This window comes from Marmota monax, unplaced genomic scaffold (assembly GCF_021218885.2).
Source record: "Marmota monax isolate L192 unplaced genomic scaffold, Marmota_monax_Labrador192_F-V1.1 WCK01_AAM20220418_F8-fsc00069, whole genome shotgun sequence".
NCBI classification, from domain to species: Eukaryota; Metazoa; Chordata; class Mammalia; order Rodentia; family Sciuridae; genus Marmota; species Marmota monax.
This window is the reverse complement of record NW_026695243.1, coordinates 2,151,872-2,179,050: the sequence shown is the minus strand read 5'-3', so window position 1 is coordinate 2,179,050 and position 27,179 is coordinate 2,151,872. Positions and strand designations below refer to the sequence as shown.

Sequence of the window (27,179 nt, the reverse complement as noted above, 5' to 3'; positions counted from 1 at the left end):
AGTTATTTGAGAATTAAGGTTCTTAACTCTGTGATCTAATACAGCACTATAAATAAGAATTTTAAAATGAAAACAAAAACTTCTGAAATCTTCATTCTCGCCTACTAGTCTTTCATGTAATTTACTTATATTTATTAAGCACCTGTTTTGTGCCAAGAACTCTGCTGAGCACAGAGGTCATTGAAACAGCTTCTGCCTTTGTGAAACTTATAGTTTGTGAGGGAGTTTGTGAAAGGAAGCGAATATATATGTAACTACAAACTGAATAAAATACCATGAAGGAAATGGAAAGGTAGTAGGATAAAGAATAAGAAAGTAAGTTCTACTTAGGGTTGTCAAGGAAAGTCTCTCTGAGGTAAAATCATTAAGCTGAGTCAGTTTGTTCTTCCGTCCATTCCAGCTGTGCTCCTCTAACATAGTCTTCCTTCTAATCTGGGTCTTATCTCTCCTTGTCTCTGTCCCAAACCATGGGTTAACCCCTGTGGGCAAGTAAGTCAGTCTCCTTCATCCTTCTGCACCTCTATTACCCTTGCTAGTCCCCTTTACCTTAGAGCCTCACATCCTTCACCCTGGGTTGTCTGTTTGATTAAGAGGTATCTTGCATCATTATACTCAAAGACCCCACCTCCATAAAGGTTAAGGTCCAAGAAGATAAAACAGATAACCCTGCCTTCCACTATGCTTTGTGTAGGGAGAGACAAATAAGCATGAAGTAGGCTGAAAACTTGATCAATGTAGTACTTTTTAGTCATGTTGACCTTGAAACATATAGAAGCCTCCCAGTCAGAATTGGAAGAAAGGAATTAGATCTCAGGAAAGAACTGTATAGAACTATTTTTAGAGAGTTTTATTTTGTCTCAAAGCTCCCACATTATACAGGCTTACTGTATAATGGTTGTCCTGGATCCCCAATATTATATTGTTCGAGCCCTTGTACCTAAGTTTCTTTCTCTAGATGGGTTTATTCTACAAGATTAGAAGATTTAATTGATACAGAAAGTATTACCTCTAAGTGGATGGACTACAATGACTTCAGGGTTGGAATTTAGGTGCCCATTTGAATCTGGGATATGAACTTTGAATAGGCTGCTTTACTTGTTGAAAAAAATAAAACAATTGCTATCTTAGTTTAGTAGTATCATAAGTATTTTTCCTTTTATTAAGTTCTCTGAATATTTTGCTCTAGGGCAATGATTAAAATACTCAAAACATTTAAAAATTTTAAAAATGGCTCCAAAGTAAATTTGTTCATATTGTTTCTTTTTGTTTTATTTAGGGAAATTATCGTTTCATGAAACTCTTACTTACACGCAGAGCAAACTGGATGCAAAAGGATTTAGAAGAAATGACGCCTTTGCACTTGACCACCCGGCACAAGAGCCCTAAGTGTTTGGCACTTCTGCTAAAGTTTATGGCACCAGGGGAAGTAGATACACAGGATAAAAACAAGGTAATAGACTGGCAAAGTCTAAGACAAATGAGAAGAGAAAGCAAATGTTTCCTTTTATGAAATAAAACTTCAAGAAATAAAGCCTAAATTACCACCCATACCTACAGTAGAAGAACTCCATATCTCCATCCATTCCAGGAAAGTATTTCACTTAAGTTCTGTTATTTTAGCCTCTTCACTACCATGTAGGTATTATCATCTCCTTTTTAGAGATGGGGACACTCAAGCTCAGAAAGATTAAAATTTTGCACAAGACCCAAGTGATAGAACTAGAATTCAAATCCAAGCCTGTTTAACTCCAAAACCCAATATTGACAGAGTGTCATGATAATTAATGTAGTAGTTAGGCTCATGGTACCCAGAGAAATGTCCCAAGGCATAGTGGTCTAATGGCCTGGGCTTTGGCATCAGATTCCTTGGATTTCAATCCAGAAGCCACCACTTACTTGTTCTGTGTCCTTAGGGAATGCTTAATTCCTATATGTCTCAATTTTCTCATATGTGAAAAGGGGTATTCAGATTGTTGAAAATAAGGGCTGGGGCTGTAGCTCAGTGGGAGAGTAGTATTTGCCTAACATGTGTAAGGCACTGAGTTTGATCCTTAACACCACGCAAAAATGAAACAAAATAAAGGCATGCTGTCCATCTCCAACTAAAAAAAAAAAAAGAAAGAAAGAAAGAAAAGAAAAGAAAAAGATGGTTGACCTCAAAGTGGATCAAGCACTAGAAATTAAACCAGAGAACTGCTTCTCAGCAAAAGAAACAATCAGTGAGATGATAGAGAGCCTGCAGAATGAGAGCAAATCTTTACCACAAGCACATTAGATAGAGCACTAATCTCTAGGATATATAAAGCACTCAAAAACCTTAACACCAAAAAACCAAATAACCCAATCAATAAATGGGGAAGGAACTGAACAGACACTTCTCAGAAGATAATATACAGTCAGTCAACAAATATGTGAAAAAATGTTCAACATCTCTAGCAATTAGAGAAATACAAATCAAAACTACTCTAAGATTTCATCTCACTCCAGTCAGAATGACAGCTATCAAGAATATAAACAACAATAAGTGTTGGTGAGGATGTGGGGTAAAAGGCACACTCATACATTGCTAGTGAGACTGTAAATTGGTGCAGCCAATCTGGAAAGCAGTATGGAGATTCCTTGGAATGGTACCACCATTTGACCCAGCTATCCCACTCCTTGGTTTATACCCAAAGGACTTAAAAACAGTATACTACAGAGACATAGCCACATCAATGTTTATACCAACACAATTCACAATAGTTAAATTGTGGAACCAACCCAGACACCCTTCAGTAGATGAATGGATAGGGAAACACTTGTATATAGACACAATGGAATATTACTCAGCAACAAAAGAGAATAAAATCATGGCATTTGCAGGTAAATGGATAGAGTAGGAGAATATAGTGCTAAGTGAAGCCAATCCCCAAAAAACCAAAGGCCGAATGTTTTCTTTGATATGAGGATGCTGATTCATAATGGCAATTGGGGGGAGCATGAGAGGAATGGAGGAACTTTAGATAGGGCAAAGGGAAGGGAGGGAAAAGGAGGGGGCATGGGGGTAGGAAAGACAATGGAATGAGTTAGACATCATTACCCTAAGCACATGTATGAAGACAGGAATGGTGTGAAAATACTTTGTGTATAACCAGAGACTTGAAAAATTGTGCTCTGTATGTGTAATATGCAACGAATTACATTATGTCATCATATATAACAAATTAGAACAAATAAATAATTTAATTAAAAAATTATTAAATAAAATGAGATAATACATACAAACTGTTCAATGCTTAGTGCATAGTATACTCTCAATAAACGCTCACTGTTACATAACTATTAATTTAATTTTAAGTTCTAATATCTGATCTAGCATTTATTGCTAGGATTTATTATGTTCTCTGTTACTAAATTCTTAAATATTGTACATAATGGTCATCTTTTTGATTGATGTTCTGAACGTTCTTTACCCGAGGTAAAAATGTGGTCATTAGTTAAGCATGAACAATAATCTTCTTTCTTTTCATCAGGTACTTAGTCATAGAGTCTTATTAACTCCAGTGCTCCCATGTAATTAAAACTCTTACAGCCAGGCACAGCAGGACAAGCCTGTAATCCCAGCTGCTTGGGAGACTGAGTAGATGATCATAAGTTCAAGGCCAGCCTCAGCAACTTAGTGAGACCCTGACTCAAAATAATTCTTTTTAAAAGAAAGGCCTGGAGATATAGCTCAGTGGTAGAGCTCCCCTGGATTCAGTCCCCAGTACCACACACACAAACACACACACACACATACACACACACACGACCTCTTAAGATTAACTCCACTAGTTTCATATTTAATAATCTTTTTGCTCTCATAGTGTTTATATAGTTTTCAAGTTTTGTTTAGTAGTCACCAGAGTTCTGAGGTCAACTTTTACTTTGTAGTAAATATACATTAATATTGTTCCTAACTCATGGTATCTACAGTGGTAATATTTCACTAGAAAAAAAACAGTTCAATTCATCTACAAAGAACCATTAATCACTTAAACCTCCCATGTCTTTAAGCTTTATAATATCTTCCTCAATGTATTCTAGGCATTTCCTGCTGTCTTCCAGTATCTCTATATTCTGTTTTTGGACAGAAAAGGGAGTTTATGTAGTCAGACAGATGAAACAGAGCTGCACATTACAGCAAGTCACAGAGACAACAACAAGACCAGAGCCTAAAGAGTGATTCTTCAAAGACCATCTGTAGTAAAGGATCAGGTGTTTTGTGGTTTTTTTTTTTAATTTTTAATGTCACAGATCAATTATTTTATAACATGCATTAAAAATGAACAACAAAAATCTAATTAAGAAGGACAAAGAACTTGAATAGACATTTCTCCAAAGAAGATACACAAATGGCTGAAATGATGCACGATCATTAAGAAAATGCAAATCAAAACCAGTGAGCTAACACTTTACAACTGTTAGTGTGACTATTATCACAAAAACAGAAAATAACCAGTGTGGGAAGGATGTGGAGGAATTTGAATGCTAATGCCTTACTGGAAGAAGTGTAAAATGCTGCAGCTACTATACAAAACAGCATGGCAATTCCTCAGAAATTAAACATAAAATTACCATATGATCTGGCAGTTCCAGTTTTGGATAAATACTCAAAGAATTGAAATTAGGAACTCAAACAGACATTTGTGCATTCATGTTCAATAGCAGCGTTATTCACAATAGCCAAAAGATGAAAACATTTGGGACTTACCCAAATGCCCATTGATGGATAACTGGATGATTAAAATGTAGTAGCTATCTGTATATACAATAGAATATTATTCAACCCTAGAAAGTAATGAAATTATGAAATATGCTACAACATAAATAAACTGTGAAGAAACATACTAAGTGAAATAAGTCAAACACGAATGGATAAATACTGTTTGATTCTACTTAAGAAGTACCTAGGATAACCAAATTTATTCAGACAGAAAGTAGACTGATAGTTGCCAGGAGCTGGGGGAAGTTAAGACTGGATAGTTATTGTTAAATGGGTACAGAGTTTCAGTTTGGGAAGATAAAAAATTTCTGGAGGTGTAGAGTATTGATGGTTGCACAGTGATCTGAATGTACTTAATGCCACTGAACTGTCCACTTAAAAACAGTTAAAGTGGTGAATTTTCTACTATGTATATTTTAATACAGTAATCAAAGAATTACTAAAAAACAAAAAACAAACATGTAGAAAAATAAGTTCAAACTTTTTACTATTAGGCTGAACAGACATATTTCAATAAATATAATCAGAATAAACATGACATAGGAAAACAAAGGATGATTAATAATTGCTATTATAGTTGTGATTTTACTGTGTTCCACAGTTGTTATTAAACAAAACTAACAAATTAAATTGACTTTATCTTAAATGCCTGTAGGTACACTTTGAATATATGTGTCAGATTTTAATGTGACAGATGAGCTTGGTTCATGCTCATTAAATTATCTAATTCTTGATTGGACTGATGATTATGCTGTCAGGGATAATGTACATATAAATAGTTCCTATGTTTTTCCTTAGTAATTCTCCTAATAGCAAAAACAGTCTTATGTCTGTTCAGAGGTATGTGGATGGGTATTTATAAATGATTTTTAAGCAGTTTCAACAAGTTGAGGATGATCATTTTATTTGAAATAAAGCAAGTGTTGATATACTTTCAAAATGTATCTTTTCTTCAGTAACTAGGTCTAACAGTTATCCTATAAAATTATAAATTTAAATTTATCTTTTGATATAAAGAATGGATTCTAGATCTATGAACTTTCTATAGATATATCTTCTTTTTAAAAAATATTTTTTAGTTGTAGTTGGATACAATACCTTTATTTTATTTATTTATTTTTATATGGTGCTGAGGATCGAACCCAGCACCTGGCACATGCTAGGTAAGCACTCTACCGCTGAGGCACAACCCCAGCCCCTATCTTCTTTTTCGATAGATATTAAAATTAAAATCAGTCTATCAAATTCTAAGGTACTTGGTTACAACCAAATATACAATGTATCAAGCTTAATATTTACTTCATTGATAATTATTCATAATTATTGGGCAGTTTTTATCTTTCTTAGCATTAGTTGTATTTGATAAACTAAATGACTGTTACCATTAAGAGGTTGGACTCTATAATCAGACCACCTGGGTTAAAATCTCAGTTTAGCCACATACTACCTTTATGTTCCTGAGTAAACTACTCATCTTCTTTGTACTCTTTTTGTATCAATCACATGCAAATTAAAGAGTACTTAGCTCCCAGAGATGTCATGATGACTGTGTGGTGTAAAATTATAGAACTCTTACACCCATGCTTATTACACAATAATAGCTTGGGCCTATTCCTTCCTAATATATAGTTCTTTTGAGATCCTCTCGCTCTTTCAGCAAACAGCTCTGCATTGGAGTGCCTACTACAACAACCCTGAACATGTGAAGCTGCTTATCAAGCATGATTCCAACATTGGGATTCCTGATGTTGAAGGCAAGATCCCTCTCCACTGGGCAGCCAACCATAAAGACCCAAGTGCTGTTCATACTGTGAGATGCATTCTGGTGAGTAGAAAAATGCTACTGGACCCGAATGGCCATTTTCGGAAAAAAAAAAAATCTCCTATGAAATATCTAATGTGTACAAAAGCATATATATGTTTATACATTTTATACAAAAAAATCATGAAGCAAAAGAACACAACAAACATGTGGACTTATCCCCCAAGACATAGAGCATTTCAATACCATTGTTTAAGAGCAGAGTTTTCCTGAGTTCCAATTTCCAAATACATTCAGTCATCTGATGCTGTTCTCACTCCTGACCCCCATCAACTACTTTCCTGAATTTATATTTACCATTCCCTTATTTTGCTTTATATTTTAAATTAAATAATAAGTAGATATAAGCAAGTATCATAGAAATGCATGTGTACTATAAAGAATAAGGAAACAACAGATTCATGTACTCACCACTGAATTTTTAAAAAGGTACACTACCATTACCATTGAAGTCTTCTGGGTATAGTACCTTCCAGTACCATTCTATTCTCTGCTTCCTTCTACTGATTTTCATTAGTTTTAAATTTTATATACATGAAATCACATTGCAGATATTCTTTGTAGTGTGATTTTACTTGTTGAACCTCATGCTGGAGATTTTATATATGCTACTATGTGTAGCTGTAATGATTTAATTTTAACTGCTATGTAGTATTCCATTTTATGAATAAACTGTATATTGTTTTATTGTTGACAGACATTTAAACTATATTTTTGCTGTTTACAATCACTGTTGCTTTGAGTATTTTTTAAAATAATCTGTGGAATATATTTTTTTCAATTGTTTAGGAATGCAATTGATTTTTTGCTCATTAATTATATATCTAACCTATTTTATTAATTTTGAATACTTGTCAGTAGATTATGAGGTTTTCTAATCACTGTGTCCTAACTTCCAACTTTACATAGTGTTGTCGCTATTTGTTTTTAATACATAAATTAGACTTTTAAAAGTGTTATTTTGTATATACAATGATTATTTATTTTTACTTGCATCCTTCCTAATTTTTTCTTTACTTAAGTCTTCCTTCTGGAATTATTATCTTCCTTCTTAATATATAGTTTTTAAAACTTCCATTAGTATAGATATATAAGTGGTAAACTCTGCTTCTTGTTTGTTTGCTTGGGGGAGTGGTTAATTGATTCTTTTTTTTTTTTTTAGTTGTTGATAGACCTTATTTTATGTATTTATATATTGTGATGAGAATCTAACCCAGTGCCTCACACATGCCAGACAAGTGTGCTACCGCTCAGCCCCAGCCCCAGCCCTAATTGATTCTTTTTAGTTATATATAACATTAGGATATGTTTTGACATAATCACAAAAGCATGGAATATAATTTGCTCTAATTCAGTCCCCAGTACTTCCCTCTCCCCTGCCTCCGCTCTCCTCCTTCTCCTTTCCCTCAAATCTACTCATCTTTCTGTAATTTATTTATAGTTTCTTTTAAATTAGTGTCTTATGGATATATTTGATGTTGAGATTCACTGTGGTATATTCATCTATGTACATAGGAAAGTTCAGTCAGATTCATTCCACTGTTCTTTCCCATCCTTGCCTCCTCCCCTTCAGTCCCCTTAGTCTGCTCTACTGACCTTTCCCCTATTTTGGTGGAATTCCCTCTTCCTTTTTTCCCCCTTTCTAGCTCCCCCTCGACCACCACTTACTTATTTGGGGTTAGCTTCCATATATCAGAAAAAACATTTTACCTTTTGACTTTTGGGGGCTAGCTTGAACTTTCTTTTTTTAACTGTTGAGAGTGTCTGCCTTGGACTGGGGGTAGAGCTCAGAGGTAGAGCATTTGCCTAGCATGTGCAAGGTCCTGAGTTCAATCCCCACCACCAACCAACAAAGCAACCAACCAAACAAGTCTGCCTTTCAACCTTGCTCTTGAAAAAAAACAGTTTTCTTGTGTACACAATCCCAGGTAGTTAATTTTCTTAGCTCTTTCAGGGTATTATTTTGCTCCTTTCTGCCTTTTATTATCACTCTTCAGAAGTCTATTATTGGTCTAATTATCATTCTTTTTTAGATGACCTATCTTTTTCACTCTAGCTGTTTTAGTTCTCTCTGTTTGGCATTCTACAGTCTTACTACAGTGTGCTTAGGGGTGGCCATTTTAAAAAATCCTGTTTGGTGTACATTCTGATTATTGTATCTCAGTTCTGAAACATATAGCTATTATCTCTTTAAATCTTGATTCTCCTTTATTAACTCTATTCTTGCCTTTGGGGTCTCCAATTATCTACATTTTAGAACTTTGCACCTTATTCTCCATGTTTCCTCACTTAATCTTCTATTCCCGACTCCTGGAGTCTCTGCTGCATTCTGGGTAATGGCAACTGATTCATCTTGTCGTTTACTGAGTCTTGCCTGACCTATTGAGTGTTTAATTCTAGTGATTGTATTTTTTTTCACTTCTAAAAATTCTACTTGGTTTGTTTTCAAATCTGTCTTATCATTATATTAGTATTTCCTTTCTTGCTCACTTCCCATTTCATTTTTTATCTTTTTACATATTTCATATATTCATTTCATTTATTTACTTATTAATTTATTTTGGTGCAGGGCCTTACACATGCTAGCCAAGTGCCCTACCAGCAAATTACATCCCCAGCCTTTATTTTATATTCTTTATGTGTTAATTCCAACATCTGAAGTCCTTGGGGGGCAATTCTCACTTATTTCCTCTCAGATTTGGCCTTCTTTTTCCCTTGTGTAAATACACCATACTCATTAGGAGTCTCCGGGGCCTAAATCATACAATTTTTTTTGTAAAATAGGCTGACTGGATAGGAAGTTTTAAACCTGGAATGGCCCTTCAAAGAGTTCTCAGATTGAGGCAAGAGGGCTAGGCCTAACCTGAGAAGAAATATGACCTTGGGTGAGGTAACTCTGTGGCTGAAGAAATTCCAGAAAGCTGACAATTAAGGGTTGCTAGTTGGTAGAGCTCCCAGCAGCTAGGGAAGTAAAGCCTCTAGTCTTGAAGGGGGACCTAAGTAATGCATTATAATGTCTGCTACAAAGATCCAATGGAAAAATGAATAACTATTGTGAACTCTCAATTTACAGAGCAATAAAAATGAATCACCAATAAACATATAATTAAAAATCTCCCTCTCATTCATAAAAGAACTACAAATTAAGACATCATTGAAGTGTCTTTCATACTCATATGGGGAAAATGTAGTAAGCTTGATATACCAAGTGATTAATTTGTGCCAGCATGTGGGGAAATAAAAAATTTTGCACATTGTCATGGGTGTGTTAATTGGTATAACCATTTGGAGAGCAGTTTGACAATATCTGGTTGAAGATGCAGATGTCCTTCAACCCAGTAATTCCCCTTTTGGTATCTAGCCAAGAGAAAACCCTCACACATGTGCTACAAGGAACAATAAAGAAAGTATATTTATTGCAGCATTATTTGTAATCATGAAGAAATGGAAATTAGCTAACTGTCCCTCAGTAGAATAGACAACTAAATCATATTTTATTCATGCACTTCAACAAATGAACTAGTATCAGCATAGATACCACAAGTAGGTTGTTGAGAGAAAAAGTTGCCAAAAGATATACATGTATACTGCCATTATGTAAATATCGAAAACACACATATAAAATTTATGTATTGCTTATGGATGTGCCCATATGTACAGAAGGACAAACATACGGCTTTAACTGAATCTGTAACAGATACAAAAACACATTAGGCAAAATATTGATACTTTTTAACATAGTACATGATGGCTATTCGTTTCTGTACTTTTTATAGTTAAATATGAAAATAAATTTTAAGTTTTAGACTGTACACTTTTTTTGGCTTTATCACTTTACTTGTGACCATAAAGAATATGGAGGTTTTGTTTAGAAAATTGCTCATTACTTATGCCAAATAAAATTTATTGAGGATTCCACATATGTCTAAAAGTCTTTGGTTCCTCTAAAATAGGATGCTGCTCCAACGGAGTCTTTACTGAACTGGCAAGACTATGAGGGGCGCACACCTCTTCATTTTGCTGTTGCTGATGGAAACCTGACGGTGGTTGATGTCTTGACTTCATATGAAAGCTGCAATATAACGTCTTATGATAACTTATTTCGAACCCCACTTCACTGGGCAGCTTTACTAGGTAAGTTGGCTTTAAATTACAGGATCAATAGTAGGAAGAACTGCATGAGTATAGGAAAGTTCCTATGCCTTCTCTTCCCCTGTTGGTTCCCTTCTCCATTTAAATATTTTAATTTTTCATTGATATGTTAAATTATTTTATAAACTGTCTCCCTTCATTGTATACTTAAATTTTAGTTATGTAACTTTGTTTTCAGTTAAATGATGTTAGCTTTAATTTCAACATCATATTGTAACTTTTAACTTTTGTTTTTCATGTTCATTGCCTTTATTTATGGGGAAAGGGGCTTTGATTTTATGTTTGTGTTAATACCATGATAATTGCTTTTTTCCTTCATATTTGCTTTTTATTTAAACTTTTGGGGAGTCACTTTTTTAGTCCTTTTTTTTATAGATAGGGATCTCACTATGTTGCCCATGCTGGCCTCAAACTACTGAACTACTGGGCTCAAGTGGTCCTCCTGCTTCAGTCTTCTAAGTAGCTGGGACTACAGGTGTGAACCACTCCACCCAGCCGCTTTTTTTTTTTTTTTTTTTTGGCAGTTCTATGGTTCTATAGATATTGAACCTAGGGCCACGCCTCATGCATGATGCCAGGCAGACATATGCTCTACCACTGAACTACATCCCCACCAAGGGATCACTTTTTTAGATGAGAGAATGTGTATGTGTGTGTGTGACAGATTTTTCTTTTCTTTCTTTCTTTCTTTTTTTTTTTTTTGAAAAGGGTACATTCTGAAAGGCTTTCTCTTTTGCTGACCCATTAATAATTAAATGAGAATTTGGTCTTTTTTTTCCCCCCCTGCTATTATGCTATTATTAGTTTTTTCAGGGTTTTTCTTAATTTTGTTTGTTTTTTGCCTGTTTCCTTTGTTTTCTGTCTTTTGGTTTATGGATTAGGTTTGTTGCTGTTATTTGGTTTTGAAATACTTTGTGTTATTAGGAGGATTTTTAGTTGCTGTTAGGGGTTACTTAAACTTATCAAAAACAGTTTTTTGAGTCTGACTCAGTTTATTTATCTGCTAATTTCCACGTAAAGACAGAATTTAGCACACTTTTACTCACTATTCTTTTAATATTTGTTGATATAATCTGAGGTTTTTCCCTCCAATTATTATTATCTTGATATTAGTTTATAAATTACACATTTTCTCTTTTGAACATGATTTTTCTGTTGCCTTCAGTTTTTATAATTAAATTTATAACTGGTATTTAAACTTCATTTCAATGCATGGATTCACCCCTTTTTCCTTTTCCTCTAGAATGTGAGTGTATTTGGCAAATTTGTCTCATAACTAAATTGATTTTTTTTACCCATAAATTCTGCTTTCTTTCTGCCTCCTGTATAGATTGTAATTTAGATTGCATTTTCACTTCCTTCTCTCCATATTTCTTTTCATTTTTTTTCCCATCAGCATTGGGAATTAAACCCAGAGGCACTTTATTGCTGAGCTATATTCCATCCCTTTTGTTCTTTATTTGGAGACAGTTCTCTTGAAGTTTCCCAGGCTGACCTCTAACTTACTCTCCTCCTGCCTCCACCCGCTGGTTAGCTGGGAATAGAGTCATGCACCACCACACCCAGCTTTACCTGTATTTCTTTAATTTCATCTTATTTCCTTTTACCTCCTTCCATTCATTACCTTTGTATTTCAGTCTGTTTTCTTCTTAGGGTGTTCTGTTTCTGTTTCCTAGAAGCCACCTCTTTTTATCGTAAGTCAAAGATGCCAGTTTCCTGAATTTTTCCTCTGGATCCTTCTTAGATCACTTCAGAGGTATGCTCTATATCTTTCTTCTGGTTCCTTTTCCCCTGTGCTATAGGATGCTTTCTAGTAGTCTTCACTGAATTTTTATCTTTATGCCACAAAACAAGATGGGATGTGTTCAGGTTAACTGTGTGGCATAGATTGCCTTGTGTTCTGGAGACTCCATCTTAAGTCACATATGCAAAGTAGATGAGCACAGTACCACTCAAATTCCCTTTTTTCTGCCTGGTTTTCATTCAGTGTATCCTTGCTGTGCTAATATGGCATCTTCTTCATTGCCCAGTTCCCCAGTGTGCTCTAGTAATAAAGAGTATGAAATTCAGGTTTCTACAAATGCTATTATAGGTTCAATTTTTTTTTTATCTTTTCTATAGTTCTTCACTTATAGAACCCACTTCCTCCAGAGTGTACTGCAGAATATTGTCCCACCAGTACCTTGTCATACCTACCTCCTTGTTTTGTGGGATTTAAAATCACTGCCTTGATATTAAAAGACTAGGGGAGAGAGATTAGAGGGAATGGCCAGGAAGCCATTCAGGATATAGAATAGTAGAAGGGAACAGCTGTGTAGTTCTAGTTAATTGGTGATGGAACTTGAGACAGGCACAGGGAATCCTAAGAGGACCTATCTTCCCTCCTCTGTGACTGACCATTTACAAAGTGAAGTCAGGGAATGCAATGAGATGATACCTAATATTAGGTACCTAATACCTAATAATATTTTCTTGGTCTAGCAGTTATACCCAATGTCATTTCTTTCTCAATTGAAGCATTAAGATTTTAGTGCTGTGTGTTTTCACCTTGTTCTATTCTATCTAGTATGCTGGTGAGAAGTTAGATGAGTCTGCACTGGAAGACAGTGCTATTCACAAAACATTTTGAATGCTGCATTATGTGCGAGTGATTTTTCTTACATCTTTCTTTTTTCAAATAGATTATAAATTAATTGTGTCCTTCCTATGTTATAACTACCTTGTTGTGTTTGCTCTCAGGCCATGCACAAATTGTCCATCTCCTTTTAGAACGAAATAAATCTGGAACTATCCCATCTGACAGCCAAGGAGCAACACCCTTGCACTATGCAGCTCAGAGTAACTTTGCTGTAAGTAAAATAAGGCAATTTTCTTTTTTCTTTTGGTGATGCTGGGAACTGAACCCAGGGCTTTGAGCATGCTGGGATAGTGCTCTTCCACTGAACTATATCCCCAGCCCAATAATTCTTTTTTCTTACTTTTTATTTTGATATAATACATGCAGTTGCAGGGAACAATACAAGATCCCTTGTAGTCTTCACCCAGCTTACCCTAATGGTAACATCTGGTACAATTATCAGAAATGGGAAGTTGACAATGATCTTATTAAAATTTCACCAGTTTTATGGGTGCTCATTTGCCCGTGTTGATATAGCAATTATCTTCTGACAATTGTTCATATTGTTAATTCTGTGATTCAAGTGACATTTCAACTTTTTGTGAAGCTGGTCACATGCAAAGTTTGATATAGCTTTTATTTTAACATTCAGTGTAATATTTTGCTTTATGTAAGTAAATGTGCTTCATCTTTTGTTACATTTATAGTACTAAGGACATCTTAGTGTTCAACAATCTTTATGTTCCTAAAAGCAGTGTGGCAAGGCTTTGGAATTAAAAAAAACCTTGGCTGGAAACTATCTGTATGACCTTAATGGAAATTTCTTAACCTGAATCTTTGTTTCTTAATCTGTAAAATGAGGATAATTATGCCTTTTCTTTTTGGATTGGTGTAAAGACTAGAGAAAATTTATGACAAGTGCCCACTATAATTGCTGGCCTAGAACAGGTACTGAATAGAATATGTTCTTATTACTAGTGCTAATAATTATGTATTTTATATCTGAGAAAGCAAACATGAATTGTTCTTTCAGAAACACTGAATATCAGCAATAGTTCTTCCTTTATAGCTCTTTATGTTTTGCAAAGCACTTTCCTGTTCATTATGTCCTCAGACCACCCTGCAACATGACAATGTGTAAGCTAGATCAGCTTCCTGAGTATGTATGGCCAGCAAAAACTAAAGACTCAAAGATTCACACACACATTAAAGCAGTCACAGTTGATTGGGCTGTCTTCTACAGGTGTGCATTCATGAAACCCTTGGTTTTATTAAATTATGATAATATTATCATCAGTACAGAATAATTTCAACTTCTTGACTTCTCCAAATACTTCTTGAATACTCAGAGGGTGAAAATATTTTACTTTCATACCCTTCTTTACTCTCTGGTCTCCAAAAAACAAAATATGTCTATAGTCCTTCCTTCTTAGCATTCTTGAAAATTCAAGAGTTATCATCTAGAATTTTATCAAATCATTATCTTCTTTTATCTCCCAACATCACAGAAAAATGCAAAGTAGTATTTTGAGGAAGAGTACTTTCTTCTAACAAATAGATAAGAAATTCTCTTGGCCTAGGCTTTTCAATCTATGGATATCAGACCTCAACCCCATAATACAACGTAAGTCTATGAGATGGGTCATATTATCCAGTATACAGATTTAAAAAAAAAAGCAAGATTCCAAGAGATTAAATTACTTGTCCATGGTCTCAAATCAGTTTTAGGCTCCAAATTTATAAATGTACAGATACCAATAATTAAATAACTATACTAATGGAGTAAGAAAGAATAGTAGAACATTATGGATGTTAATTCAAAGAAATATTTGCTTTAGATATCTGCTAATTAACAGAGTTGATTCTTAATGTTATGCAGATTTTCTAAGTTCTCTTTCAAGTCCCTTGATCAACTTGGCCCCTTGTTAACTCACAGGAGGATGCAACTTCATTTTTTAAAAATATCAAAAAACAAAAGCAAACAACCAAAATTCCCATAAATATTCATCATTGAGAAAAAACATACTCAGCAAAAAATTTGCAAATTAGTAAGAGAAAAAAACCAAAAAATGACAAACTTTTAAAGTGCATTTAATGAACATATACAGTAGACCTTAGAAGTATAGCTTTAAAAAAAAATTGTAGTTGTAGATGGACAGCATGCCTTTATTTTATTTGTTTATTTTTATGTGGTGCTAAGGATCGAACCCAGTGCCTCACATGTGCTAAGCAAGTGCCCTGCCACTGAGCTACAGCCTCAGCCCAAGCATAAGCTTTCATACCTCAGTAATTCACCAGAGTTTTAAGACTAGGAAACTATATGATGTAGTAAAAGGAGTACTGTAATTTAGCCCTGTCATCTATTTTTGTTTCTACCCCAAATATTTTGTATGACCTTGAATCTGAATTTTTTTTCATGTATAAAATGAGGGACTGGATTAAATGAGCCCTTAATTTTATTCTTTCTGTACTAAGACTCAATATTTTATACATTTTTTCTAAATTAAAAGCCCAAAAAACTTCTTTCTGAAACTTTAACATTCATTCAAGCACAAGTTTCTTGATAGTTCTAAAAATTTATAAGAATCTGAGTTCTGAGGAAATAGGCAATTTAAAATGCTGAAATATTAGCAAGACCCTCTCTCAAACTAAAAAGGGCTGAGGATGTAGCTCAGTGGAAAGCTCTCCTGGGTTCAACCCCCAGTTCCCTACTCCAAGATGCTGAAATGTTAACCCCCACTAAAGATGTCAGACACTGTTAGGATTGTCAAGGGTCCTGGGTTTTGTATGATTCCAGGGGAGTGACCTAGAATATAGGAATTGCTAAATAAATACGTTTAAATGAACACTGTGTATCTCAGTAACCATTAATCAGTGTTCAGTAAGTGTGTTAACCATCTTTAAAAGTTCTAGTAACAAAACACATGATGTATTTATTTTCTCCTGAGGTATGTCTGAACACTCTGCATGTAAAATGTCTAATAAAACATATATTTTAATGTTGGTCATGACACTGAATATGTCTGAGTCTTTTAACTGTCACTTCCAAGTGACCAAACGTTTTTAAACTTAATTAAAAATGATCATTCTCAATTTTGAGAATGTTGAATGAGAGGTTTAGATTATGGTTTTAAAGTGTTATAGAAACTAAAACCAATATATAAGTACAGGGAATTATTATTTTCAATGAAAATTTTTACTCTGTTATTCATAGAAAAGACAATTTAATTTGATTCAAAAGTAAGGGGAAATACTTTACTTCTTAGTGAAGATAGATATATATATATATATGCTTTGTTAACATAAAATGTTACCCTGTTGTCTCAATTTTTTAAATGAAGTTTTCTTACAGGAAACAGTACAAGTTTTTTTAAAACATCCTTCAGTGAGAGATGATTCAGACCTCGAAGGAAGAACATCCTTTATGTGGGCAGCAGGGAAAGGCAGTGATGATGTCCTTAGGACTATGCTGAGTTTAAAATCTGACATTGATATTAACATGGCAGACAAATATGGGGGCACAGGTAAGAACTGGTAGATAAGTTCAGTTTGCTTTAATTCACCTTTCAAAGTATAGGTGGTACTATAAAATTTGAAATCATTGTTTCAAAAAATTGAAATCATTGTTCCTAACCTAATACTGTTTGAATTCACCACTTTTAAAGTTTGAGTTTGATAACTTTTATTTCTTCCAAGTATTATGTCTAAAATTGCACACGTTTCTACCAGGTGAATGGTAGCATTTGGTTTAAAACGTTGGTTGCTCCTTAAACATGGTTATGGTAACTCTTCTGATCATTTATCTTTGTTCTTAAAAATTTTTAAAAAGCAGAAGCCACTTTAAAACTGTGCATTTTTAGTAGTTACTAATTATATTTTCAAAAATTTAGAGTCATGTTTTAAAGAATGCCTGTGTTCTCACCAGTCTCACTTACTATGTTCTTTTCTGAGTTTTGAGTAGAATGACTGAGTACTGAATCTCCCACTTTAGAGATAACCTCCCATGACTCTAGGTTTCACAACTTCAAGGCAGCATTGCATCAGAAGCTCTTACTAGATGCTTATTTAATCTTTCTTTAATAAGAGAGCCCTTTAACTATGTATTGGTTACTAAGAGATGTACACATTTTTTAGCATTCAGTATCAACTTAGAGGTCTCGTACTTGTGTCCTATGTCCTAATTTCAAGTTAGAAAGAAAGAAAATTTACACACCAGTAAAATTTGCACACCAGTACTAAACAGAATTAAGAACTCAGTGATGGGTTAGCTTCACAGTATTATGGGTTTTTTATTTGAGCAAACATACTAAAGCCATTTGCCCTACCTATTGTTCTAGATAAGATTTTGTTTGGCCACTAAAACTAGTGATGTAGTACTAAGGGGAAGGAAGGGGAGGGATTTGAAGTTACTACACTGAAAAATCATCCTCCTTATACCAAGACCCTTCTAATTATTTTTTAAGATTTTAGGCAATTTCAATTTTATGACAAAGCCTCTGTCAAGATTGTTTCTTTAGGGCTGAGGTTGTGGCTCAGTGGTAGAGCGCTTGCTTAGCATGCATGAGGCACTGGGTTCAATTCTTAGCACCACATATAAATAAGTAAATAAAATAAAGTCCATCAAAATCTAATAAAAATATTTTTAAAAAAAGATTGTTTCTTTATGGGCTAGAATCGTAGCTCAGTGGTAGAACATTTGCCTCACGTTTGTGAGGCCCTGGGTTCAATCCTCAGCACCACATATAAATAAATAAAATAAAGATATTGTGTTCATCTACAACAAAAAAAAATATTTAAAAAAAGATTGTTTCTTTATCAAAGCCTCATAGCAGATCTTAAGTTTTTGTAGGGATATAAAGCAGACCCATAGGACATTGAGGTTATAAATGATCTGAACATTTAATTTTTTTTATCAGATTCCCTTTACTATACAGTCTGCCACTTTATTTCTAACTTTGCTTTTAGTTTAACTTTTTCATGTACCTTAATAAAGTATGGGCAAGGATACTCGCATACTTTGACCAAAAGCATGTTTCTGATATGCACTGTGATTGGAGTTCAGGCATAAATTCTTCTCAGATTCATTAATTCCTGGGTTCTTTCTCCTATGTGGATTTTTCTGTGTATCAAAGATGCCTTCCATAATGGAATATTACTTGGCCATAAAAAAGAGTGAAATTATAGCATTTGCCAGTAAGTGGATGGGACTGGAGAATATCATGCCAAGTAAAATAAGCCAGTCCCAAAAAACCGAAAGTCAAATGTTCTGTCTGATATGTGGATGCTAACTCACAACAAAGGAAGATGGGGAAGGGAAGAATAGAAGCCTATTGGATTAGACAAAGGGGAATGAAGGGAAGGGAGGAGGGAAGGAATTAGGAAAGATAGTAGAATAAATCAGACATAACTTTCCTATCTTTATATTTGAATACATGATTGAGGTAATTCCACATCATGTACAATCACAAAAATAAGATTAATTAGCATAAGTTATACTCCACTTATGTATAATATGCCAAAATACATTTTACTGTCATGTATATCCAACAAAGAACAAATAAAAGAAAAAAAGATGCCTTCCTTACATTTCTATGAAGGTGAGTTTCTCTCCATCATCCCTCTATAAGGCTGTTTTTCCCTCCCCATTAAAAGAGGTCTTACCAATAGTAACATATGGACATTGTTTGGAATCTGATTCATATAAATGAACTATTTTTTTTAAGTCATCATAAAAAGTGACTATCTAGATATTTGATGGTATTATAGAACTTCTATTAGTATTTTTTAGGTATGACAATTGGGCATTGTGGTACACCAGTTATTAAACTATTATCTCTCAGCTTCAAGGACAACTTAGCTGAATGTTTAATTTTTTCCCACATCTCTGTTACTATGCAGCTTTCCACTTTATCACTAGCCTTGCTTTTAGTTGAAGGTTATCCTTTTATCTTCCTTTTGCAGTGCTGGGCCTGAGGCTCTGCAAATCAGATTTCCGCTTTGCCAGTGAGTGCCCTGTTAGCATGTGCACATAGCAGGAGGTAGAGGGAGACTGGAAGGTTTGAACAGAAACAAAGGATTACATCATCCTGTTTGCTTCCTGGTCTTGGTTTGTTTTCTGCTCTGGTCAGCATCACTCTGTAATGGTTCTTCAATGCAGCATCATTGTTTGTTTCATTGACAACAATTAATTTCACTCTGAATTTTTTCCAGCATGCACAATGCCAGTATCAAGAGCACCCTTCTTAGGGATGCCCAGACCAGCACAGCAGAGCCCCTCCTCACAGGTCTGAGTTTCTGCTCTGCAGGGCTCTTCTAAGCTTTTAGATTTTAATAATTTTATTCTCTTCTTTTTTGTTTCCCTGGTTGCAAGATTGGTAGCTACTTCCTACATTTTTTCTCCTTTTGCCTGTTAATTTCTTTAATACATAACTAACAATTTTTTTATACTGAATTGTCTCTGCTAAAATATCTGGTGAGGATTCTGTCTTCTGACTAGACCTTGACTGATACACTGATGTTTTAAAAAAGAACCCTTGTTCTCCAGAGATAATAAAATATTTACCAATGAGAGGAAATGATTTTGGAATTTTAAAAGCCAGGAAGGATTGCTGGTTAGATGAAACAGGATTAGCCATGTATTGATAACTGTTGATTGAATCTGAGTGATGGCTATATTGAGTTCACTGAACTATTATTTAATTTTGAATATGTTTGAAGTTTTCCATGAATATAAAGTTAAGTTTTAAAACAATTTAAAGTCCTCATGTAAAATCACAGCACTTTTTTCAAAGAGGAAGTAATAATAGTTAAGTCTAAATTTTTAAAGTAAATACAAATAAAATGGAAATTTTTATTTAATATGTCATTAATTCTATTTTTTGCTTAATTGAAATTTTGTCTTTTTAAAAATTTTACATATGGGTATTATTTATCTATAGAATATCTATTTCATACTTGATGCCACATCACAAGATTGTAACATTGAAAAATTAAATATTGAGGCAGGGGTTGTGGCTCAGGGTAGAGCACTCGCTTCACATGTGCGAGACCTGAGTTCGATCCTCAGCACCACATAAAAATAAATAAGTGAAATAAAGGTATCATGTCCAACTAAAAAAACTAAATATTTAAAAAAATTAAATATTACCTTAAAATTAAACCTAGCCCAGGGGTTCCTAAACCTGCTCTTCAGAAGAGCAGATTTCTATAGAGGTAGCTGAAATGCTGCTGGGGAGTAGACAGTCAGGTGGGTAACTTGTCACCCCTGATTTAAGCTGAACCACTCAACTTCTGGTTCATGTGTGGAGTGTTTTATAAAACTCATTTGGTGGTGAGATGGTTCTTCTGCTCTTAAAATGTGAAAAATACAATGAATTAGACATTATTACCCTATGTACATATATGATTACACAACCGGGCTGATTCTACATTATGTATAACCAGAAGAAGGAGAAGTTATACTCCATTTATTTTTGATGCATCAAAATGCATTCTACTGTCATGTATAACTAATTAGAACAAATAAAATTAACAATTTTTTTTTAAATGTGAAACATCCCAGAACTATCACAGATATTATGCCATGCTTTCATCTGCCTCATAACATTCTCACCAGTGGTCTCTCAGCCTCTGGTTGACCAGCTTCCGCACAGCACACCTACAACTTCCATGGTAACCTGACTCTGTTAGAATGCTCTTTCTCATACTGAGCCCAGTTTAACAACTGACTGATCCCTTTGTGCTCTTCACGCATGATAGGCCTTCAGATAACTGAAGTCACTCTTTTCTATCTGAATTTCATCTAGATCAAACTAACATGCAGCCATTTAGGTCATTAGTTCCCAAACTCAGGAATGTATAAGACTTACTAGAGGTATTTGTTTAAAAGCAGATACCATGCTATTTGGACAGAGATCCTATTTCAAATCCTATGATTCCACCTCCAAAACATATTCTAATTCTTTCTCTGTTTTTCTCCATCTCCCTTTCTACCATCCTCATTCAAGTCTCCATCATTTTTTGCTCAGTCTACTACAAAATAACTGGCTCCCTGCCTGTATTTTAATCTGCTATAATGCATTCTTCTTATAACAGTGAGATGAGCCATTTAGAGCATAATTTGGATATAATCACCCCCCTTACTTCAAGCCCTTTGGTGTCTCCCAACAGTCTGATATGTACGACCATTTACAATCTGGTCTTTTCTACCTTTCTCATTTATCTCACTCTCACTTACTGTGCTCAGCTACTCTTGCCTTCCTTCAACACACAAAGTCATTCCTATCCTGTACCAACTGTTCCCTTTGCCCAAAATATTCTCTCTTTTTATGTTTCAGGTCTCAATTTAAATGTCAGCTCTTCTGCAAGGACTTCCTAACTATCAGTCAAAAGTAGTCTTCCAAGCTGGGCACAATGGTACACGCCTATAATCCCAGAGACTCAGGAGGCTGAGGCAGGAGGAGCACAAGTTCAAACTTTTGATCAGCAACTTAGCAAGGCCCTATGCAACTTAGTGATACCCTGTCTCAAAATAAAAAATAAAAATAAAAAGGCCTGGGGATGTGGCTTGGTGGTTAAGTGCCAGTGGGTTTAATCCCCAATACCTCCCCACACACACACACACACACAGTCTCCCAGTCACTCTCTATATAAAAAAATACCTTTTATTACATACATTTCTTATTCTGTTCATCACTGTATAACAATTTATTGATAGGATTTTAAAGTGTTTTATATTTGCTTTGCTTTGCTCCTCTTCTAGACTATAACTTTGTCTATTTTATTCCCAGCATTCCAGTAGTAACCAGACCGAAAGTCCACACTTTTTTAATATTTTTATTTATAGGTGGACACAATGTCTTTATTTTATATTTATGTGGTTCTGAGGATCGAACCCAGTGCCTCACGCATGCTAGGCGAGCGTTCTACCTCTGAGCCACAATCCCAGCCCAAAAGTCCACACTTTTACAGGCATCCCAGGTTTGCTTGTGGATCATTCTGTATGAAATAGACATTATTCTAAGCACTATAGAGCCATCATACTTAAAAAGAACTTCCACAAGCCTCTAAACTGTGAGTATGGCTAATTCAAACCTAGAGTGACTGTCTAAGTCAAACACTACGGTTGAGTAAACAGGAAGGGATCAGCATTAGCATACCATTAAACACAGGTAGTCATAATTACTCTTTAAAACCCCTTAAAAGGCACCAGAGAGGAGAGCACATTTCACCTCTCAGTTTTTTCTCCATTGTTCAAAAGGATTGATGTTGCTTAAATTGAACCCTGAGAAAGTCGCTGGCTTGCATTTGGAGCCATGTAGTATGAAAAATGTACAGTGTAACAAGATGTGTGTGCTTTCAGAGCACAGACCAACCAAAGGAGTGGCACATGTAGCCAGCTGAAGGAACAGGAGATTGACATGGTCTAGTTATGGACATGTCATGTGGCCCCTTATGGAACTGTGCTTATCAAGTGGTTGATGGGCAGAATTGCCTGTGCTATTTAAATCTTTTCTCCTTGTCATTTTTTGTTCTCTTGCTCGCTAAAAGAGGAAAGATTAAATAAACTAGTAACTGAGAAGAGGGTGCCATTTTCAGACCAACAGGATGGAAAGAAAACAATGAGTTAAGAAAGGTAGAAGTGTGTGGGGTGGGGAGAGGTATGACTAATACAAATGAATAGGAAGGAAATGAGAAACCTACAAAAGTGAAAAATAAACTGGAGAATCTTTACAATTTGGATTGCATTTAGCCAAAACAATGGGGAAATCAGAAGAGGAAAAGATTCATAGTTAGACTAATAAAAAGGTAAAGTTGTTAAAGAGTTTGTCACTTTCTTTTACTTCCTTTTTAGCTTTACATGCCGCTGCCCTTTCTGGCCACGTTAGCACTGTGAAGTTATTATTGGAAAATGATGCTCAAGTAGATGCTACTGATGTCATGAAACATACTCCACTTTTCCGAGCCTGTGAGATGGGACACAAAGACGTGATTCAGACACTTATTAAAGGTTAGTTAATCAAGTAGTCTTATTAAATCACTCACAAAAGGTAGAAGTTCTTGCATGCTTGGTTGGAAATAAAGCTTTACACAGCAAAGAGCCACCCAGGTAAAAAGGTAAAGGGAAGAACAGCCAAATTGGTATCAGGAAACTCCAGTTCTGCTCCCAGCTCCACCTGTTGACAGTTGTTTGGTTTTGGAAAAGTCACTTCACCTGCCTAGTCTTCAGTTTCCTTTGATGTAAAAGGGAGTGATTCCTACCCTGACCAATTTACAGGCTGGTTGTAAAACTCTGAAGTAGACTTAGGCATGTGGAAGCATTTCAGTGAGAGTAAAGTGTTGATGGGACTGTTGTTTTTTAACTTCTATTCTTTTTGATAAATGCTATCTCCATTACACATTTCAATATGTTTTTGCTTTCCCAGGTGGAGCAAGGGTAGATCTAATTGACCAAGATGGACATTCTCTTCTACATTGGGCAGCACTGGGAGGAAATGCTGATGTTTGCCAGATTCTAATAGAAAATAAGATCAATCCGAATGTGCAAGATTATGCAGGACGAACCCCTTTGCAGTGTGCTGCATATGGGGGATATATCAACTGCATGGCTGTGCTCATGGAAAATAATGCAGACCCTAACATTCAAGACAAAGAGGTAGAACTCCTTGGTCTTTTCTATATTGTTTGCTACAAAGTGTTTATAATGTTTCTTCTTTGTTGTAAACTTAAATAAAACAAATTACCAAAGAAGAGATCACCTACAAATCCATACAATTATGATTTTTATTTATCCATGTTCTCAACCAGTCTTTATATCTAACATAGTCATTAAATAGACTGGGAGTCATTCTATAGCTTCTATAAAAGATATATATGTCATATTTATGTATGTATATGTATATAAATATATATTATATGACTATGACCCATATTTTGTTCACTTAAAATGATCATCAGTATTTTAGCATTTGATACATAATCTTTTTCATGATCATGAATTCTTAAGATTCCAAAATTCTAAGAGCTTTAAATATAATAGATGGTTCTATCCTCACAACAACCCTATAAAGTACTTGCTATTATTACTCCCATTTTACATATAAGGAAATTGAAACTCATGTATTTTCAATCATGACCCTAAAATGACAACCTTTGGGAATGGGTGAGTCAGGATTCAAGTTATGCCTTTAACCCAAATTTTATAATTAAATAAATAACCTCCTGTTGCTTGACACTTTTCCATTATTGTAGATGATATTGCAGGAATCATCTTTGTGCATTTAATTTTTCCTTTTGAGTTATTCTCCTAAAATAATTCCCCTTAAGTGAGAATATTGAATCAAAGCAAAAAATAGTGCGCATATATATATATATATATATATGTAAATTATGTACATATATGTAAATGTGTGTGTGTGTGTGTATTTTACCGGGCGGGGGGCGGGTGGAGGCAGGGTACTGGGGATCGAACCCAGATGCACTTTAGCACTGAACTACATCCCCAGCCCTTTTTATTTTTATTTTGAGGCAGGGTCTTGATAAGTTGCTGAGGCTGACCTCGAACTTGCAATCCATGTGCCTCAGCCTCCCAAGTTGCTAGGATTACAGGTGTGTACCACTGCACCTGACAACAAATGATATATAAATGTGCTTCAGCCATAATACATCATAAGGCCAACCTAATATTTGAAAGTCAATCTATACTCCACCCAGCTGTGTAGTAATATATTAGTTTTTCTCATTTTAGCTGGTATTAACTTTTTTGGGGGGAAAGGTACTAGTTTATTTTAACTCTTTTAAAATATTAGCATAAACTATGTTTTCCAAGTCAGAAAACAGATTCTCTACTAACTCATTAAGCAAGTTTTTAATCAAGATTGTTACTATTTGTAAAAATATCATAATGAAAAACATGTAAAATATAGACCTTGTCTTTATATTCTTAGGAATGCATGTTTTATAATTTGTCATACCTTTTATATTTTACCAAGTTGCCTATTTCTCCTATAAGTAGCATACAAATTTCCTTTCCAGTTCCATTAATTTCTATATGTAGTTTGGATTATCTACATAAATAATCTTACTGCCTGTAAATAATATCATTTTTCTTTATTTCCAAACTTTTCATTTCTTTGTTTTATTTTGTTGAACTAGCTAGAATTTTCAATACAATGTTGAATAGAATTGGTGACAGTTGGCATACTTAACTCATAATTGCTTCTCAAAGATCAAGCTTTCAATATTTCACCATTGAATGAAATTATATTTCTAGTTGCTAAGAGTTTTTAAATACCATAGTTTTTGTCAAGTAAAATTTATGCATCTATCAACAAAAGTCATATTATTTTTCTCCTCTTTTTTGTGAATATGGTGAATTATATTGATTGCCTTTGTGAGATGTTAAACCACTCTTACCTTTCTAGAGTAAGCCCCACTTATAATGTATTCTGCACTTTTATATATAAAGATGTATTATGTTTGTTAATATTTTAAGATTTTTGCATCTATATTCATGGAAAGTTTGGCCTATAATTTTCCTTTCTTATGTTGTGTTTGTAAGATTTTGGTAACAAGTTAACAATGACCTTATAAAAAGAGTCAAGATATAGTCCCTCTTTTATTCTCATAACAAATTATATAAGAGTGATGTTACTTCTTCCTTAACTATTTGGAAAAAATTATTATTGAAGTCTTCTGGTTTGGGGGTTTCTTTGTACAAAGATTGTTAATTTAGTTCCATTAATAAGTTTTCTAATCAGTTTAATTTTCTTTCAGTTTAGTAAGAGATAATTTATTAGAAATATGTCAAATGTATTTGCATAAAGTTGGCTATATCTGCACTTATCATTTTTATGTCTGTAAGACCTGTAGTGACTTCCTCATCTTAATTTTATATATTGGTAACATGTATTTTCTCTCTTTTTTAACTTTTTATGTGGCTTATTCTGATCTTCAAAGGACTTACTTCAGCCTTTATTGACTTTATACATTTTGAAGTTGCTTACTATTTTGATAATTGTTTACTCTCATCTTTATTATTTCCTGCCATCCACTTTCCTCAGGTTTGATGCACTATTCTTTTTTCCCCTTAGATTCTTTTGATAAAAGATTAAATCATTAGGCTGATGTTGTGGCTCAGAGATAGAGTACTCGCCTAGCATGCTTGAGGCACTGGGTTTGATTTTCAGCACACATAAAGCAAAATAAAGACATGTGTCCACCTATAACTAAAAAATAAATACTTTTTAAAAAAAGATTAAATCATCAATTAAAAAAAAAAAAAAAAATATATATATATATATATATATATATATATATATATATATATATATATATAATGATTCTCCTAAACTCTGCATTAGCTTTATCTTACAAGTTGGATTAAGTTGTGTACCTTCACTGTCATTTAGGTAAAATATTTTCTACTTTCTAATTTGATTTATTCTTTGAACTGTAGATTACTTAGAACTATATTGTTTAATTTCCAGGCACTTAGGCATTTTTTCTCTCTCTTTCTCTCTTTTTTTAATCGATTGGATTAGTTTCCTATGCTCTTGTGACAAATTAATCACAAATTAAAAAAACATAAATTTATTATCTTACTGTTTGGGATATCAGGAGTCAAAATTAGTCTCACTAGACTAAAACTTAAGATTCAGCAGGGCTGTATTTCTTTTGGAGGCTCTAGGGGAGAATTCTTTTTCTTAATTTTCCCAGTTTCCAGAGGCTGTTCACTTACCATGGGTCATGACCCCATTCTGCCATCTTCAGAGCCAACAACGGCTAGTTGGGACTTTATTACACTGTATCACTCTGACACTCTCCTGCCCCCTCTTTCCCTTAGA

At 34.4% G+C, this 27,179-nt stretch overlaps 1 protein-coding gene across 5 annotated transcripts in view; it reads left to right on the top strand.

Annotated features, from left to right (window-relative positions):
- Window positions 1-27,179, top strand: part of Invs (inversin) — a 163,665-nt gene that overhangs the window by 80,804 nt on the left and 55,682 nt on the right. For 4 of the 5 annotated variants that reach the window (XR_006854587.2, XM_046457231.2, XM_046457232.2 and 1 more), the window contains exons 4-10: window positions 1,277-1,450; window positions 6,402-6,569; window positions 10,520-10,700; window positions 13,458-13,567; window positions 16,688-16,859; window positions 23,189-23,344; window positions 23,760-23,989. Coding sequence is in view for 4 of the 5 variants with exons in the window: in XM_046457231.2 (XP_046313187.1) it covers window positions 1,277-1,450; window positions 6,402-6,569; window positions 10,520-10,700; window positions 13,458-13,567; window positions 16,688-16,859; window positions 23,189-23,344; window positions 23,760-23,989 (1,191 nt within the window). In the remaining variant the exon portion in view is untranslated. Of the gene's footprint in view, window positions 1-1,276; window positions 1,451-6,401; window positions 6,570-10,519; window positions 10,701-13,457; window positions 13,568-16,676; window positions 16,860-23,188; window positions 23,345-23,759; window positions 23,990-27,179 lie in introns of those variants that run through there. The other variant, XM_058578135.1, reaches the window with a different exon arrangement.